The 18,691-nt window shown below is 35.8% G+C and overlaps 1 protein-coding gene across 1 annotated transcript in view; it reads left to right on the top strand.

Moving 5' to 3' along the window:
- LOC114666296 (cullin-9) overlaps positions 1-18,691 on the top strand; it is a 122,134-nt gene that overhangs the window by 45,720 nt on the left and 57,723 nt on the right. Inside the window, 4 exon segments of the mRNA XM_028821121.2 lie at positions 968-1,158; positions 3,135-3,358; positions 5,621-5,858; positions 12,498-12,603. Of these exon segments, the coding sequence (XP_028676954.1) occupies positions 968-1,158; positions 3,135-3,358; positions 5,621-5,858; positions 12,498-12,603 (759 nt within the window).

The raw sequence follows: 18,691 nt of genomic DNA on the forward strand, positions 1-18,691 counted from the left end.
GGCCAATTTTGATAATAAAGCTGCATTCCTTTTTTCTTTTGTGTATTCCACCGGAATGGCCAATATTTTTTTTATTAATGCACTGTTGTTGTGTTCTGTAATATTCCAAATCTATCACTGGTAGATTTCCCCTATACATCCCAGTCACACACCTGCAACCCCCCAGATTGGTTTGTTATTGTTTAAGCAAGACTAACTGGTGCTTCTAGATTAAATTTTTAAAGTCTGTAAAACATATAACAAAGATAACATCTCAATAAAAGCTTTCATAGAATTTCAGTAGTACTAGGGTGTTGTACTGTGTTAGCCATTGTGAATGTAGTGAGAAGTCAAACAAAATGACACTTTAGTTAGCCAATAAAACATGGAATTTCAGCAAATGTCTGTGCCCTTCTGTGTTTTTATCATTTAAACAAACCAAGGTTTGTGCAGTAGTAATTTTGTTTTACTCTGTTAATACTAACAAGGGGCATAATACATCAGGAAAAAGGCTCTCCATTCTTTAATATATTGGTTGTTTATACAGTATACATGGCAGCCACCACTGAAGCATGTCTGCTTTTGTGAAAAAGTGTTGTGCGTATCAGTACTTCCCACAACTGCTATAGACTATCGTGTACATTTCTGTGTGTGTGTGTTACACAAAATGAATTTTGTCTACACTTCTGAATTATGCATCACAAGCCTGTCACAGGCTGAGCTTTATAGATGACCTTGTGATGAATTTCTGCTTTTTGGCGTTTTTTTAAATTAGCTCTAGCTCTGCCTCAGCTTCTTGCTGCATAAAGTGACATCTGCAGGCCCTAAGATGTGTGCACATTTGGAAGTGACTTCTACCACTGAAGTTAATTTTTCTATTTCTGTGACTGTTCAGTGAAGATGTGCAGTATATTGAACTGAGTTATGGCAAGGGTACAGTGTAACAGGATGTTTTTGTACATGTGACGCATTTTCTCTCTGCCTACAGGCTTTAAAAGTTATAACTGGAGCTAGTAAGCATGATGTGCGGAATCTTTCAGGATGCTTGCCACTTTCTGAATCAGGCCTACAAATGATGCTAGAGATATTTGCTAGTATTGGTTCTGCAACACCTAAAGGGTCAAAGGGTCTTCTCAGTGCCATTCCTGTAGCAATAGATCTAATGTTGAATACTCAAGGGTAAGTGCATAAATTTACATTTTGAATATATTAACAAAAAACTGTTAGATTAATGCTTATAGTGTAAACTTAAAGCTCTCATGTACAAGTTATACATTACAACTTGCTCGGTGTCCTTTCAGGGGATAATTAATTTATTGCAGATTAAAATTTTAAATCTGCAGGACTGCCAAAATGTGACAATCCTATTCCCCTAATTTTAGAAAAATATAAAGGTCAGTTTTCACAGTCTCCAAAGTGGTACTATTTACCACGGTACTTGGTCATTTATTCCATATGTCTGTCTGTCTGTGTGAAGAAACACTTTTATGTTTGTGTGAAATTTACCCTTAACCAGTTTCTTTTTGTGTCATTATGTTCTTGTCGCTGAACTCATTTTAAAAATAACAGCAGAGATTCATTTTACTAATTCACTTCATAATTCAGACACATTACCGATATCAGCTCTTAATCTCCATCTGCTTAAAGTTTGAACTTCTCCTGTCTTTCCTCATAGTTCATTCCTCAGTATTCGAATCAGTATTGTCACTCTTCAGTGAACTTTATCTGGTGCTGCAATGTAATTTTGTAAAATGTGAGCACATTTTTGGTGCACAACTCCAGATGAGGCCTCAATAATGGATTGTATAGTTTAGGAATAACTTGATTTGTATTTCACATAATAAAACATAACATATTAAACTCTCTCTGGCCCTTCACTAACAATTGAGTCACCCACTATTGTTACTTCCCTCTTTCTGGGGACTGGTTTTGAGGTGACCATTTGATTACCTTACTACCACAGAATTATCAGGATCGCTATCAAAGACTGTGAGGTCATAGAATTATTTGACCATCTCCAACTTTGACATTAATATTCTTGTATAGTGTGCATCTCTTACCTTGGTCTTCTGTCTAATGGTGACCCATCTTTCTGTAATTTTCTAGTCTGTATGTGTGTAGTTTCAATTCATGCCAATTTGGGGCTGCCACAGATTTGCCCCATAGGGAGCTCAGGTTGGCTGTGAGGAGTGTCACAAGCACTGGCTTTGTGCCATACAGTTGGAGTTTTTTTGGTGAGCAAGAAGGTCACCTAAATGCATCTTTAACAGCAAGTGTTTACATGTACGCACCAAACAACATTTCAAAGTATTTTCCCTTTTTAGAGGACATTCAGTTTTTCAGAGGGTACCATCTACTGATTCTGTAGTCCTACTGAGAGACTTGAACACTCACTTGAGGAACGACACAGAAAACTCAAGTGTATACAGTACAAAAGTATCTTAGTTCAAACATTGACTTTGTAGTTGTATTACCTGAACAAAGGCCATATGTGGACATTTACTTAAAGAAATTTGCTGAGCCATTAACCAATTAAAACTTGGTGGTGAGCTGGCTCACACAGTTGTAGATTACCTGCTTGACAGACATTTTTTTTTCTTAATTTATAGTCTATCTTTGAAATAATATTTTATCAGTGTATGCCACTGCTGCATTCACCTTTCACCTTAGGGATAATAAATTGAATCTAAACCTGAACAATTACCTCTCCCCATCCTTACTTTCCACATAACCAGATATGTGGTTGCCTTTTATCAGTTCACAGTATCAGTCTTTATAATGCTGCAAATATCTTAATAGTCAGTCAGTATTTCATTATGGTCTTAACTATTTTCAGTGGTAAAGACATTTATGATATAAAGAGATATGGTATACTGTACAACTCAAATTATGCTTTATACTTTGTCCTGTCAGCAGTAACATTTTGCCCAGGTTATCACAATGTTGCTCTAAATACAAATATTTCCTAAAATACCAGATATTGCATTTTGGATGTAGTTTAGTTTGTGAAGTTGTTAATGTAACTGATTAACTTTTCTGAAATGCTGGTTCATCTAAAGACAAATCCCATATCCACCACATTTTTTATTCATATCTGTAAATGTGTTCAGGAATTAGGTTATCTAGTAAATTTTTCATTTTCTTCCTCCATCTAGGTGTTCAATAGCTGTTCGAAATGGTCTACTAGTAGTCATCGTGCTGGTATCAAACCATAAGAGTCTGGCAGAGCAGTTAGTGGCAAGTGACATCTGTTCTGTTCTTAAACGTTGTATTGGGAAAAAGTCTAGCTCTGCTGCTAGTCCAGAGCAAATGCTGTCAATTGTTGCTCTTAGTTACATCTACAATGTGCACAAACTTTCTGCTGGGATAGACAAAAAAGGTATTGTCCTCATTTTTAGAAAGTGATACAAGTAATATAATTGTGGTGAAATCTTTTTACCAAGATGTTCTCATTCTGTCATCCACAAGGGTAACGATATTGAAATAGCTACAGTTCCATGCAAAAATTTGGACACTGTTGGTCTAATTACATATTTTGTTAACATTTGTAGTCAACAAACCTTTCCAAATACTGCATTTAGTCTTTTATGTTTACATATTTTAGTTAGTTTGCTTTCAAAGTTATATTTAGTTTTTTTTTTTCCTTCAAATGTCAATAAAACATATAATTTGACCAGCTGTGTTCATCCATTGCGTGTAACTCCAGGCATTTGAAAAAGTTTGGGAACCCCTCTCAGCCTGCATAATAATTTACTCTCAAGAAAAAGATAACAGTGGTATATCTTTCATTTCCTAGGAACATTTGAGTACTGGGGTGTTTTCCGAACAAAGATTTTTAGTGAAGCAGTATTTAGTTGTATGAAATTCAATCAAATGTGAAAAACTGTCTGTGCAAAAATGTGGGTCCCCTTGTTATTTTGCTGATTTGAATGCCTGTCACTGCTCAATGCTGATTACTTACAACAACAAATTGGTTGGATTAGCTCGTTAAGCCTTGAACTTCATAGACAGGTGTGTCCAATCATGAGATATAAAGGTATTTAAGGTGGTCAATTGCAAGTTGTGCTTCCCTTTGACTCTCCTCTGAAGAGTGACAGCATGGGATCCTCAAAGCAACTCTCAAAAGATCTGAAAACAAAGATTGTTCAGTATCATGGTTTAGGGGAAGGCTACAAAAAGCTGTCAGTTTCAACTGTAAGGAATGGAATCAGGAAATTGAAGGCCACAGGCACAGTTGCTGTTAAACCAGCAGGTCTGGCAAGCCAAGAAAAATTCAGGAGTGGCATATGCGCAGGATTGTGAGAATGGTTACAGACAACCCACAGATCACCTCCAAAGACCTGCAAGAACATCTTGCTGCAGATGGTGTATCTGTGCATCGTTCTACAATTCAGCGCAGTTTGCACAAAGAACGTCTGTATGACAGGGTGATGAGAAAGAAGCCCTTTCTGTACTCACGCCACAAACAGTCGCTTGTTGTATGCAAATGCTCATTTAGACAAGCCAGATTAATTTTGGAACAAAGTGCTTTGGACTGATGAGACAAAAATGGAATTATTTGGTCATAACAAAAAGTGCTTTGCATGGTGGAAGAAGAACACCGCATTCCAAGAAAAACACCTAACTACTGTCAAATTTGGTGGAGGTTCCATCATGCTGTGTGGCTAGTTCATGGACTTGGGGCCCTTGTTAAAGTCGAGGGTCAGACGAATTCAACCCAGTATCAACAAATTCCTCAGGATAATGTTCAAGCATCAGTCACAAAGTTGAAGTTACGCAGGGGTTGGATATTTCAACAAGACAAAGACCCAAAACACAGTTCGAAATCTACAAAGGTTTCATGCAGAGGGAGAAGTACAATGTTCTGGAATGGCTGTCACAGTCCCCTGACTTGAATATCATCGAAAATCTATGGGATGATTTGAAGCAGACTGTCCATGCTCGGCAGCCATCAAATTTAACTGAACTGGAGAGATTTTGTATGGAAGAATGGTCAAAAATACCTCCATCCAGAATCCAGACACTCATCAAAGGCTATAGGAGGACAGCGTCTAGAGGCTGTTATATGTGCAAAAGGAGGCTCAACTAAGTATTGATGTAATATCTCTGTTGGGGGGCCCAGATTTATGCACCTGTCTAATTTTGTTATGATGTATATTGCATATTTTCTGTTAATCCAATAAACATAATGTCACTGCTGAAATACTACCGTTTCCATAAGGCATTGTCATATATTAAAAGGAAGTTGCTACTTTGAAAGCTCAGCCAATGATAAACAAAAATCCAAAGAATTAAGAGGGATTCCCAAACTTTTTCATCTGACTGTATATAACCAGTGCTTTTTTAAATTTTTGGGAGTGTGGTGGGACAACAAATGTATTGTTGTCATAGTATACATTTTATATATAAATACATGTATACTGTTTACAAGTGATTATTCAGTTATGTTCACATGATTTGGATCAGGCTTTTTTAACCTTCAAGATGATAATTGCAGACTACAAGAGTATTTAAAATATTTGGGCTAATGTTATTTTATTAGAAAATTAAAGAATGTCAAACAAATATAAGGTGTTGTTTTACTTTTTTGCGCTTGGTAACTATTTCATTCATGTTTTGTTTCTTTATTCTGACAATACAGAACCAAAAGAGGAGTTGGATTTTAAGGATATGGAGCTAAAGATGCTCCTTGTTAGTTTAAAAGAAATGCCGGCAACAAAGGAAATAATTCTGACCTTGGATCGGCTGATCTGTGATGAGGGGTCCAGAATTGAGCAAGAGTTGAATGACATTATGAAGGACAAAGAAACATTTCAAGCACTTGTGAGGGCATTGGATCATCAAGGTGTTGATAAGGTCCTACAGCTGGCTGCTTTAAGGTATGAAAGGTAGTAGCATTTGTTGTTAGGAATGTTCTCATCAGGGTTTTTTGGGCCAATACAGATCTGAAATTCTGTGTAATCTGTATTGGCAGATCCTGTTACCAATCTGTTTTTTTCTCCTTTTAAAATGCTTTTACACATAACCAGTTCCTACATAGCCAGCCTTGTACAAGCTTCCTGTCCCTTGTTAGTGTTATTGTAGGTATTTTCGCCATTAAATTGTCAATCGCAAGTATTATTTGTTCTTTTCAATAAAACAAAATTTTGTATGGTTATATCTCAGTGACCATTAAATAAAATGTTTTAATAAAGTAAAATTCCATAAAATGTTTCTTTGTACTAATGAAACATGTACATAAAAATAATCCATAATACAGTAATACCTCCTCCATCGCGGGGGTTGCGTTCCAGAGCCACCCGCGAAATAAGAAAATCCGCGAAGTAGAAACCATATGTTTATATGGTTATTTTTATATTGTCATGCTTGGGTCACAGATTTGCGCAGAAACACAGGAGGTTGTAGAGAGACAGGAACGTTATTCAAACACTGCAAACAAACATTTGTCTCTTTTTCAAAAGTTTAAACTGTGCTCCATGACAAGACAGAGATGACAGTTCCGTCTCACAATTAAAAGAATGCAAACATATCTTCCTCTTCAAAGGAGTGCGCGTCAGGAGCAGTGACTGTCAGAGAGATAGAGAAAAGCAAACAAATCAATAGGGCTGTTTGGCTTTTAAGTATGCGAAGCACCGCGGCACAAAGCTGTTGAAGGCGGCAGCTCACACCCCCTCCTTCAGGAGCAGAGAAAGAGAGAGACAGAGATAGAGAGAGACAGGGTTTGTTTTTCAATCAAAAATCAATACGTGCCCTTCGAACTTTTAAGTATGCGAAGCACCGTGCAGCATGTCGCTTCAGGAAGCAGCTGCACAGAAGGTAGCAACGTGAAGATAATCTTTCAGCATTTTTAGACAAGCGTCCATATCATCTAGGTGTGCAAACAGCCCCCCTGCTCAATCCCCCTACGTCAGGATCAGAGAAAGTCAGCGCAAGAGAGAGAGAAAAGTAAGTTGGGTAGCTTCTCAGCCATCTGCCAATAGCGTCCCTTGTATGAAATCAACTGGGCAAACTAACTGAGGAAGCATGTACCAGAAATTAAAAGACCCATTGTCCGCAGAAATCCGCGAACCAGCAAAAAATCCGCGATATATATTTAAATATGCTTACATATAAAATCCGCGATGGAGTGAAGCCACGAAAGGCGAAGCGCGATATAGCGAGGGATTACTGTATATATGTGTAAATACAAAAAAGCTACTACACAAGCATTTCATTTTGTATCAGCAACACTGCACCAAGAAAGTGGGAGTGGACAGAGAGAGAGAACGGCTGACTTTGCCAGGGAAGCACACCAGTTACATTGTTCAGATACAAGCTTTGCCTGTCTGACTGATGTAGCTCTCCGGTCAGCTCATGCTGCAAAGCGCTCACTTCAGAGCTAGAGATATCAAGTTTCCATCTCACTGCTGACATTTCACCACAGTGCACATCTTCAAACTGACAAGCATCGTGTATTGAGTGCACAGCAATTCAGCTTGTCTTAATTACAACCCAAAATTCAAATAAAATATTCCTAATGTGTTCAAGAATATAGAAGGTTAATTTGATTAACAGCATTATAAATAGGCTCTCACGCAAGGTTTTCTTTACTAAGAATTGAGGGCACATTCTTTTGTCAATATACACTGTATTTTTAAGACTGTCTGTTCCTTCTCTGATTCAGAATGTGAGCTGCTGCTCTGAAAAGAAGCTGAGAGCATTCTTTTTATATACAGGACAAAAAGAAACATTCTGAATTTTTAAAAAGCTGTTTTTCTTTTAATTTTAGTGAAAGACACTTGTCTGTGTCAGAGCTCTTTTCCCAGTCAGATGCGGGCCCCTGTTCTTCCACCTTAAGTTTAGCTGGATAACATATTTGTTAGCCCTTCCTCTGATTCCTCCTATTATTTTACTTTCTTTTACATGAAAGTTTTGGTGGTCTTTAATCTAAACACTGCCAGACTACTTTCTACTACAAACTGAAATTTTCATAGACACTGACTGAGACATTCACGTGTAGTATACACATTCTTCAAGTCTGCAGCCACAGAAGATTTTTCCACTTGACATAACATCTGCAAGCATTCTCAACATTTTCAGTTCAACCACACAGAAAGTTAACTTTAAATTGTGGTAATACACAGGACCTTTGTAAATTTACCATTTGAATAGGTGTATAATACCATCCATCTCCAAACCCATCAAGGTTTGTTATGACAAAAATGAAACTCCACTTGGATGGCATGACCTGTGAACTGCATTTACAACAACAAAACATTGTCAGTAGAGCAAACAGCAATTGCAGTTGCATCAAAACTTATTTTTGTTGCAGCTTAGGTATGTGGAAGTGAATGAACTGTTAGTATTCAACTTAACACAATCAAGTAAATAGGGACAAAAGTGAAGAAAGCTGAAGTACAATTGAAAAATGTACAGAAATTGTTTGTATTTATAATCTTTTTCACTAGCTTATGCAATTGTTTACAGTCAGACTATTAAGCATTCCACTGCATTTGTACATAGTAAGTAAAAATCATAAGAAAGAAATGGAAATTACCTTTTGTGATTTCGACTGAACAATTATCCCCATGCAGCAGATAGCAATCTTAAAAAAAAAAAAAAAAAAAGAGGGTAGAACTAATAAGTGACATGCCATGCTGTACTGTGCACTCAGTTGACATAAAGGGAGATGCGCTTTGTCCTACAACTCTGCTGGCAAACAAAGGGTTATATGTTAGCTGCCAAAGTGCAATTGGTAAGTGTTATTTGCACACAATTTACATATATGATGATTAGAAACATTCTTTTATCTTTAATATATCGATACACATGCCACAATGTCTAAAAAATACAAGTTGGTTATTGGGGGTTGGAATTGATAAGTTTCAAAGAGCCAAATAAACACACTTTAAAAACTTACTTGGAAAGAAGGCACACATCATATTTTCCACATCCACAGAGTCCAAAAACGTTACTGAACACACAGGTTATTACTTTCAGATTAAGTAACCACTTCCACCACAAATACTTGACTAATACATTTGCTAGCCATGAGTGGACAAGCACCATTAGTTTTTGGAGCCAAAAGTACAAAGTAGTAATGATTAGCAGTATATGTCTGGATTATTTGTCCTGAGGTCTAAAGGCCATGTTAAATCAGGCTCTGTCAACTTCGAGAAAATCTTGAAAGGACACTTCCTTATTGGTGCCAGTAGCTGTCAGAACCGTGGACCATTCTTCGAGACTTGCAAGTGCGTCGTCTGTTTCCATTGACATTCCCTCCAAGTGCTCCTCTGAATCGTCAACGGTTTGCTGTCCAAAACCTGCTTTTTTGAAGCAATTCTTGATTGTTTCCTCTGGAACTTCATCCCAAGCTCTCTGGGCCATTCGCATCGCTTCTAGCAGGTCAATTCCTAGTGGGCGTTTATCTTCGATATCCCGCAGCAATTTTCTCACAAAGAGTTTGTGGTATCGCAACTTGAAATTGTTAATGATAGATAGATGATGCCCTGGTTGAGAGGTTGAAGCTTTGATGTCGTATTCGGCGGCAAAAACTTGATTGTCACAGCTTTCATGACAGGGATATGGTTATGTGCTGTGCAATTGTCAATGAAAAGAATGATTCTTCTTTTCTTCCGGACAATCGCTGCATCCACTTTCTTCAGCCACTTGGAGAAAAGCTCTGATGTCATCCAAGTTTTCTTATTGGCCTCGTAATGCATAGGTAGCGATTTCACATTTTTGAAGCATCTGGGTTTCAATGATTTCCCAATCAACAATGCGGGCAATTTTTCTAACCCACTCAAGTTTGCGCCCAAAAGAAGAGTCACGCGCTCCTTACTTTTCATTCTGCCGTGGCAAGGTTCACCTTTGAAAGTCATTGTTTTGTCTGGAGTGCATTTGAAGAATAAACCAGTTTCGTCTGCAGTAATGTCATCAGGACTGTAATCTTGAACAATTTCTGGCAGTTTCTGTATCCAGTGACTGCAATCTTCTTCTGGCACTTGCGCACTTTTGCCACATAGCCTATTAAACACAATTCCGTGTCTTTTCTTGAATTTGTCCAGCCAACCATTGCTGGCTTTAAATTCTGAATGGCCCAACTCTTTGACAAATTCTTCTGCTTTTGCTTGCAAAAGCTTCCCGTCAATAGGAACGTTCCTATCCCTCGCTTGCACAAACCACTTCAAAACGCATTGTTCAATGACGGGATACTCACATTCCCTCATCCTCTTCTGATGGCCACATGACTTCTCACTGTACAGTTTCAAAATCTGTACAGTGAGAGCGCACTTGTGGGAATGCCAAATTGCTTTGCAATTTCCACTTTCTTCTTGTTGCCCTTTTCGACGGCTCTGATGACGGTAACTTTTTCCGCGCTTGACAACGTTTTAAGCTTACGCTTACCAGTTGCCATTTTCGGGGCACGTACCGTACGGGAGACTATGGAGAAGCACACAGAAATGAACTCTATTCAAGGCTCCTCCCAACAAGAGACTGACTAAGGTGAAGGGAAAATGGGTTAAAAACGTCTTTCTTAAGACAATTTGGAAATTCCAGACGCCACCCGGTTGGTTATGACTCGTGGAGCACCAAAGGGACGCGGATTATTCCAGCCACTCCCTTCAGTTTTCGGACATTTTTGGTCTCAAAATAGACGTCCTACCCTCAGAGAGTCATTTAATCCCTTGCGGAATGCCTTAAGATAAGACTTTGCATCCCTTTTCTTGGTTTTCCAGACCACGTGTTCTGAAATGTAGCCTCAGAATAATAACCCAAAGGCCATAGAAAATTCGACTAACAGAGGTTGGGAGCCGAAAAGTTTTTAAGTTGAGGAGATCTAAAATTCATTGGTCTTATGGGAATTCGGCCGGGAACTAACAAGTAATTCGACATAGGGATGTTTTCGATTTAGGGAAGGTCAACTTAGCATGGGAATTCGGCCGGGGACTAACAAGTAATTCGACATAGGGATGTTTTCGACTTAGGGAAGGTCAACTTAGCAAGGTTCGACTGTATATATATTTTGCTTTCTGCACTTTCTAGGATGTTTAGTGATTAATAAAACCTAATATGACATTTTTGAAAGCGTGTCCACATTGCAGCATTTTTTTCACAAGTGCCTAACATTTTTGCACAGTACTGTATTTAAATATGTTAAAAATTCTAATATGTACTATTAAATCTAACATTTATACTTTACATGCTAAATTTATACTTTTACTATTTTGATTGGGTGCATTTCTAAAATATAAAAAAATATATAACATATACTGTTTCTTAAAAGGTGTGTTTGAAGACTCATGCTAATTTAATTTTTTTTTATTTTAATTTCTGTATAATCTTCACATATCAGTGTTCGAGGTCAACTTTGCAGACATTTTTGGTAAAGTATGTTTCTGGAAGACATCAAAGTGCACCTATCGCACAAGCAGTTGACTTTCAGAAACTTAACTTCTGATTCTGTTGTGGCTGTGAGTCTGCCAGACCTGTTCCTGTCAAGGTTTCCACCAGTTTCAAAGTACCTTTTAATGGTATAGGAAAGTACTCACTGACACTTTACATTTATTTGCAATTAATCTAAAGCAGGGTTTACCAACCTTTTTCACCCTGTTTACCCCATGGCAACCTTTCAAAAGTTAATTTAACCCTAACCTATTTTGTTGAGTAAATGGAGTTTATACTTCTACCACAATAAAGCAATTGACAAAGAGTAAATTTTAAAATACCGTTTTTATTTTATGTTCAAATAACAATAATAGCACATAATAATGCTGTTTTGCTTATTTAAAAACACCTAATGATGAAAAGAGTAAGTGGAGTTTATACTTCTACCACAATAAAGCAATTGACAAAGAGTAAATTTTAAAATACCGTTTTTATTTTATGTTCAAATAACAATAATAGCACATAATAATGCTGTTTTGCTTATTTAAAAACACCTAATGATGAACAGATAATGGTATGCCAGAACGAAATGCACTGAATCCATGAGAACACATCAATCGATGAGATACTTTTACTTGCTTTTCATGTACGATTTTGGATATTCTCTGCACAGTTGTTGAAAGAGAAAGTCTCATGTTGTCTTTGTGAACTAATCGAGATCTTCTCAACATCAGCTTTTTTAAGCAAATTTACCCCCATTTGGAAAATGCTGTTCTAAAGGAAAGAACTATGATTTTAAGGCTTATAATGGTCTATCTTCCTTTAATATGCTTTTTCTTGTCATTGTGATAACAACGTGCAGTGTCCAAATAATGATACACAGGTGTAGTAACACAGTTTGTTCAAACGGTACCTTTATAGAGACAGAGGGTTTATAAGCAGTCAACAAAATTTTAGACACCAATTTGAACTGTTTGAATCAGCTTTCAAAGCTTAACTGCTATTGCTGCAGAAAAAACTATATTTTTTATATATATATATATATATATATATATATATATATATATATATATATATAAATAAAACTTTGTATATTAAGGTAAACAGATCTTTATTAGTATTTTTCAAGTTTGTTATGTTATTATTTTCAGGATCTTGAGCAAATTTTTAGACAGCTATCAAGAGGATGTTCTGCCTTGGCATGAAATCATTGAGCCCTGTTTAACATCAATAACAGTGTGCATTAGTGATCGAGAGGTAAGAAAGAACTTGCAAAGAACATTTAATGTCTTAAAGTGTAATTTTTTTTATTTCTCACCATGCAAGGTGGTTTCATTAGATAATGAATCTCACAGTAATTTTAAGCACACTAATTGATGGTTAGGTGATTGTCGTATAGTTTTCCTTTTCTTTAAATTCTGTTCTTTCGTGTGGCTTCCATGCCAAAGAATATTCAGTAGTTCAAAAGTTTGGTTGGAAAAATGAGGTAGTGCTTTTTTTTTATATATAGAGTTTTTTGGGGAACTTGAAATCAGTAAAGCTTTGCAATATTTTTGTGGTAATATAAGGATAAGTACCAGGACATTTGGATTGTGTTACTATTTTTATTTATTTTTACCATCTGGAAATTTAGAAATTTGTTTTCTAAACAAGCTCATACACCTCTAACTATAGATTCTGCTACAAATTCCACCTTTATGTTTAGCATTTGGATTCCTTTTGTGTATCACAATGTTACTGTGAAAGCAGGCCTTGATATGATATATTCGATTTTCAGGCATTGGCATAGTTCTTGAGTAGCACAATCCTTTGTTCATCTGTCAGAAACAGGAGTCCTTGAAGATTGGCTTATGCTGAGCGTTTGTATGCATTTAATGCGTACAAACTGTTGTCATCAACGAGTAAGCAAAGAAGCACACATTAGCATAATAGATCTCTTTATTCCTGTCAATTTTTCATATCCTACAGGTACTTTGCACCCTCAGATAGCCTAAGTGAGCATCATGATGTGCAAGTCCGGTCTGAGCTGACTAAACAAAAAAGAAACATAGGTCATCACATGATGTGTTTACTCCTGTGGGTTTACTCCTGTGGTTATTTAAAATGCAACTTACATCAGTATTTGAGTACTGAGTAGTGTCCGGCATTCTTATATATGAATATTATTATTGTAGTGACATACCTCATGGATATGTACACACAAAATTTTAGACCCATATTTGCAAATGGGGCTTATAGCTTTACAGCAACTTGCCAGATTTCCTGGGTTATGGCCATTTTAGCCTAAAAAAATAATCCTTGTCCTTTATACCGTTTAACTTAAGCAGCAACAACTGTGTAAAAGCAACAGTGCTGTTTTTTATTTTAGAAACTTGTTAACCAATTGAGCAGTAGTATTCTTGCAGTTGCCAATTATATTTGAGTAGAGCTGTCTGCTAAACAGTCTGCAAGTTGCTTTCTATAATTCATAATGAGTATACAGTGAGCAGTATTTTAAAATCAGAGTGAGATGAAATCAGAGTTGGTTTAGGCTGGGAAAGACACCCATGCAGTAGAATGAGATGCTAAATGTATTTGGCAGTAGGCTTGTTTGAAGGAGAAGCTTGTTGAAAGGTAAAAAGTTGACACTTGGTGGTGGCACAGATTAAACCAATATGCTGCTTGTTACAGCACTGTGTGGAAAGTTCCCACTTCTCATTTTTCCACATACATTTCTGGTCAGGGTTTTGGAAGATTGCTTTTGATATGTACTTGGTCCACACAATATGCAGTTAAACATATTATGAGTGGATCACAGCTCGAAATATAATTCAGCCAAAAAAAAATTTATTTCTGACTACCTTGGCCGTAATTTTACTAAAAGTGGTGAAAGATCAATATAACATCGCAACATGATAATTTTGGGTAGCATCATTTTCTCTGAATCATCCCACTGGGAGCTTCCAGTTTGTAGAGCATCCACTTGAAATTTCCCTCCGGGAAACTCTTATTTCCCATCTGTCTAATAGCTTTCAGGGTAAAGCTGACTGTTTAAAGAATTTAAAGGATTTTTTAAATAAGAAAATCATATATTCTGCACTTGTTTAAGGGCATAAATGTTACTTTACTTTGCAGTGATCAGTCAATAATGTGTTTTGCAATTTTTGTCTTCATATATGTTGTATTCTTACAGCTGTAAAGAAAAAAAATGACTTTGAAATTGTTCGTTGTTTACAAATAGTTATTACACTACTGAAATGTGCATTTGTCATGAAATTAAACACATGAAATATACTCATTGAATGTGTTTGTGAAAATGTGTTAAGTGCTTGAAATGTGTTTATTGTTCAAATTGTTTTGTATATTATAGTTTGCAATAAATTTATTTCTACTTTTTATTTATTTTAGTTTTTGTAGTACTATCTTTGTCCAAACTTTCAGTCCCAGGAATTGTTTCTTCTTTATTTCCTATGTATTTATTTAAGCACTGTTTTAAATGTTAAACGGTCTAATCTCATTGTTGGTTGACTGCAATACTACACACATAAATGCTGATTTCTCAAGAAATCATCCAGAACTAAAATGTACTATTATCTGTTTGTTATATAACATAACTGAATATTCACATTCATTATGGGACTCTTATGTATGTCTGTGTATGTGTGTGTGTGTAAGTATGCAGGGCCTTCAGTTTGGGCATTTATGAGATTGTACTTTAAGTGCACTGTGCCACTATGACATTCTTTGGAGTTAATAAAGTTATTGTAATAATCATAATCTGCATGCAAACAAATGTAAAACTACTTTTGCCCACCCCTGTATATATAATTTGTTTGTTTATTTTACCATAGGGCTTCCACCTTAGCATTTAATCAAATTTAGGTTGAATTTTATTATATTGTACCTTTGAGCTTTCTGTACTATTTTCCTGTTAAGGCAATTTTATTTACCAGTAGTGGGCATATTTATGTAGAAATAAAACCAACAAAATTTTATTTTCTAATTAAAAAAAAAAAAAGTCTTTAGTTCAGACTAGGATGATAAAAGGAATTTTTTTTTTTTTTTAGTTTTTTTTTAATATTTTTATTTTATTAATTTTCATTGTAATCATTCCATACAAACAGATCAATTTATAACCCAACAAATTTGAAGACAAATCAAACCCCACCCCTGAGAAGGAGAGCTTAGCTAAAGGAAAATTGCTTTAAGCTTTTTAATAAGGCAACATTAGACAAAAGAAGGGGAGAAGTAAATATCTATATAAATAAGAGATGGAGAAGGGAGTTAAATGCAATAATAGTTAATTCTCTTATTCTAAAATAATATTGATTAAATCCTGCCATGTTTTGAAAAAATTTTGTACAGATCCTCTAACTGAAAATTTGATTTTTTCCAATTTCAAATAATATAAAACATTGGTTTCCCACTGACTTATAAGAGGAGAATTAGGATTCTTCCAATTTAACAAAATAAGTCTGCGTGCCAAAAGTGTAGTGAATGCAATCACCGTTTGCTTGTCCTTCTCCAATTCCAGTCCATCTGGAAGGACACCAAACACAGCTGTTAGTGGGTTAGGAGGGATTGTGATACTAAGGCTGTCTCAGAGGCACTTAAAAAATTTTGTCCAAAATGATGTTAGTTTGGTGCAGGCCCAGAACATGTGAGGCAGGAGCTTGGTTGCAGCGCTCGCAGGTTGGATCCTGGCCTGGAAACATTTTGGACAGTTTTAAGCGAGACAGATGAGCTCGATATATAATTTTTAGTTGAATAATTCTATGCTTTGCGCATATAGAACTCGAGTGAATTCTCTGCTTTGCTACCTTCCACTCCTTTTCTGATATATTGATTAAGAGATCTTCTTCCCAATGTCCTCTTGGATCTTTGAAAGGTAGGGACTCTAATAAGATTTTATATATTGCGGAAATAGTGTTTGTTTACTCGGAATTGAGCAGTATTTTTTCCAGCATTGTGGAGGGTGCAAGGTGGGGGAAATCGAGCAATTTCTGTTTAACAAAATTACTAATTTGAAGATAGTAAAAGAGATGTGTAGCTGGGAGGTTAAATTTTGAACGTAATTGTTCAAAAGATGTAAATATGTTGTCTATATAAAGATCTCTGAGCATTTTAATCCCAAAACTTTTCCAGGTATTAAAAACTGGATATACTTGCGAAGGTTGAAAGAGGTGGTTCTCTTGCAGAGGTGCCACTGATAAAAGATTTTCCATCTTAAAATGCTTCCTAATTTGGTTCCATATTCTGAGTGAGTAAAGCACAATTGGGTTATTAGTATATTTGCGATAACTTTCATTTATTGGAGAGCAGAGCAGGGAATATAAAGAAGTACTACAGGATTTTACTTCTATTGCGGACCAAGCCTGTGTATGTTCATTTATTTGTGTCCAGGTTTTTTTTTAAATAAAAAGAGAAGTTTAGGAAGGATATTCATCTTAACAATGTTAATCTTCCGGCTAGAGTGAGATGAAGGGTTGACCATCTATGCAAGTCTGCTTAATTTTTTCCATACAGACGCCAAAATTTTGTTGATAAAGAGCTTTATGTTTACTTGTGATATTTACCCCTAGGTATTTAAACTGATCTGCTATGGTAAAAGGTAGGGTGTCCAATCTAATATTATATGCTTGTGAATTCACTGGAAAGAGTATACTTTTATTCTGATTAATTCTAAGACCAGATATCTTTTGAAATTCTGTTAGTGCTGTTAAAACAGCAGGGACAGTGTTTTCTGGGTCCGATATATATAAGACCATATCATCTGCATATAGAGAAATTTTCTGTTCCAGTCCTTCTCTGACAATCCCCTTTATCTGATAAGAATTTCGACAGTGAACCGCCAGTGGTTCAATAGCGAATGCAAACAACAGTGGCGACAAGGGACATCCTTGTCTGGTACCACGTTCTAGTTTAAAGTAGTCTGAGCAAATGTTATTAATACAAACTGAAGCTTCTGGACTGGTATACAGTAGTTTGATCCAAGCACAAATATTCGGGCCAAACCCAAATTTCTCCAATGCAGTGAAAAGGTAATTCCATTCGATCATGTCAAATGCCTTTTTCTGCGTCTAATGATAGTAATATCTCTGGGGGTGTTTGATTTTGCTGGTGAATATATAACATTAAACAAGCGTCGGAGATTTGAAGATAGATGTCGGCCTTTAATAAATCCAGTTTGATCTTGTGATATTACTGAGGGCAGCACTTTCTCCATCCTTCTAGCTAGGATTTTTGAGAGTATCTTAACATCATTATTCAGGAGTGAAATTGGTCTGTATGATGCACATTGTAACAAGTCCTTATTTTGTTTAGGAAAGACTGTGATTAATGCTTGTCGAAATGTTTGAGGTAGTATTTGGCGGTCTTTAGCTTCTGTAAATGTTGGCAATAAGAGTGGAGCTAGCTGAGTGGAGAATTTCTTATAAAACTCTACGGGGTAACCATCAGGGCCTGATGATTTCCCGCTTTGATAAAAGGAATTTTAAATGTTCATAATTAATTATATTCCAAACTTTTAATTTAAAAAAATTATCCATCCATCCACTATCCAGCATACATTTATATTAAAATGTGTTTTTCTGAAACAGTATTTGTGCATCTAGATTTTGAAAATATTCTGTGCAAGTTACACCCGTGCCAAAGCTAAGGCACCGTCGTTTTGGCACTATGTCATGCTTGCTAAAATAAGTAGCAGTCTGATGTAAAGCATTCTGAACACTATTATTTTTTAATAATAACGTTTGCAAATCAAACTGCAACAGACTTATTTAACAACTAGCAAAATACCCGCGCTTCGCAGCGGAGAAGTAGTGTGTTAAAGAGGTTATGTAAACATATATATACATAAACATATATACTTATATCCATATCTACATATACACATATCTACATATATATATATATATATATACATATAGACATCCACATATATATACATATATCAACATATATATACACATACATATACACACATACATACATACATACACACACACATATATATATATATATATATAATATATATATATATATATATATACACATATATATAAATATATATACATATATATATATATATATATATATATATATATATATATACACATACAGACACATATATATATACATATAGCAAAATACCCGCGCTTTGCTGCGGAGAAGTAGTGTGTTAAAGAGGTTATGTAACCATATATATATACATAAACATATATACATATATATACATATCTACATATACATATATATACATATACACATCCACATATACATCTATAATAATAAAAGGCAAAGCCCTCACTGACTGACTGACTCACTCACTGACTGACTGACTGACTGACTCATCACTAATTCTCCA

The sequence above is a fragment of the Erpetoichthys calabaricus genome, chromosome 15 (assembly GCF_900747795.2).
Source record: "Erpetoichthys calabaricus chromosome 15, fErpCal1.3, whole genome shotgun sequence".
NCBI classification, from domain to species: domain Eukaryota; kingdom Metazoa; phylum Chordata; class Cladistia; order Polypteriformes; family Polypteridae; genus Erpetoichthys; species Erpetoichthys calabaricus.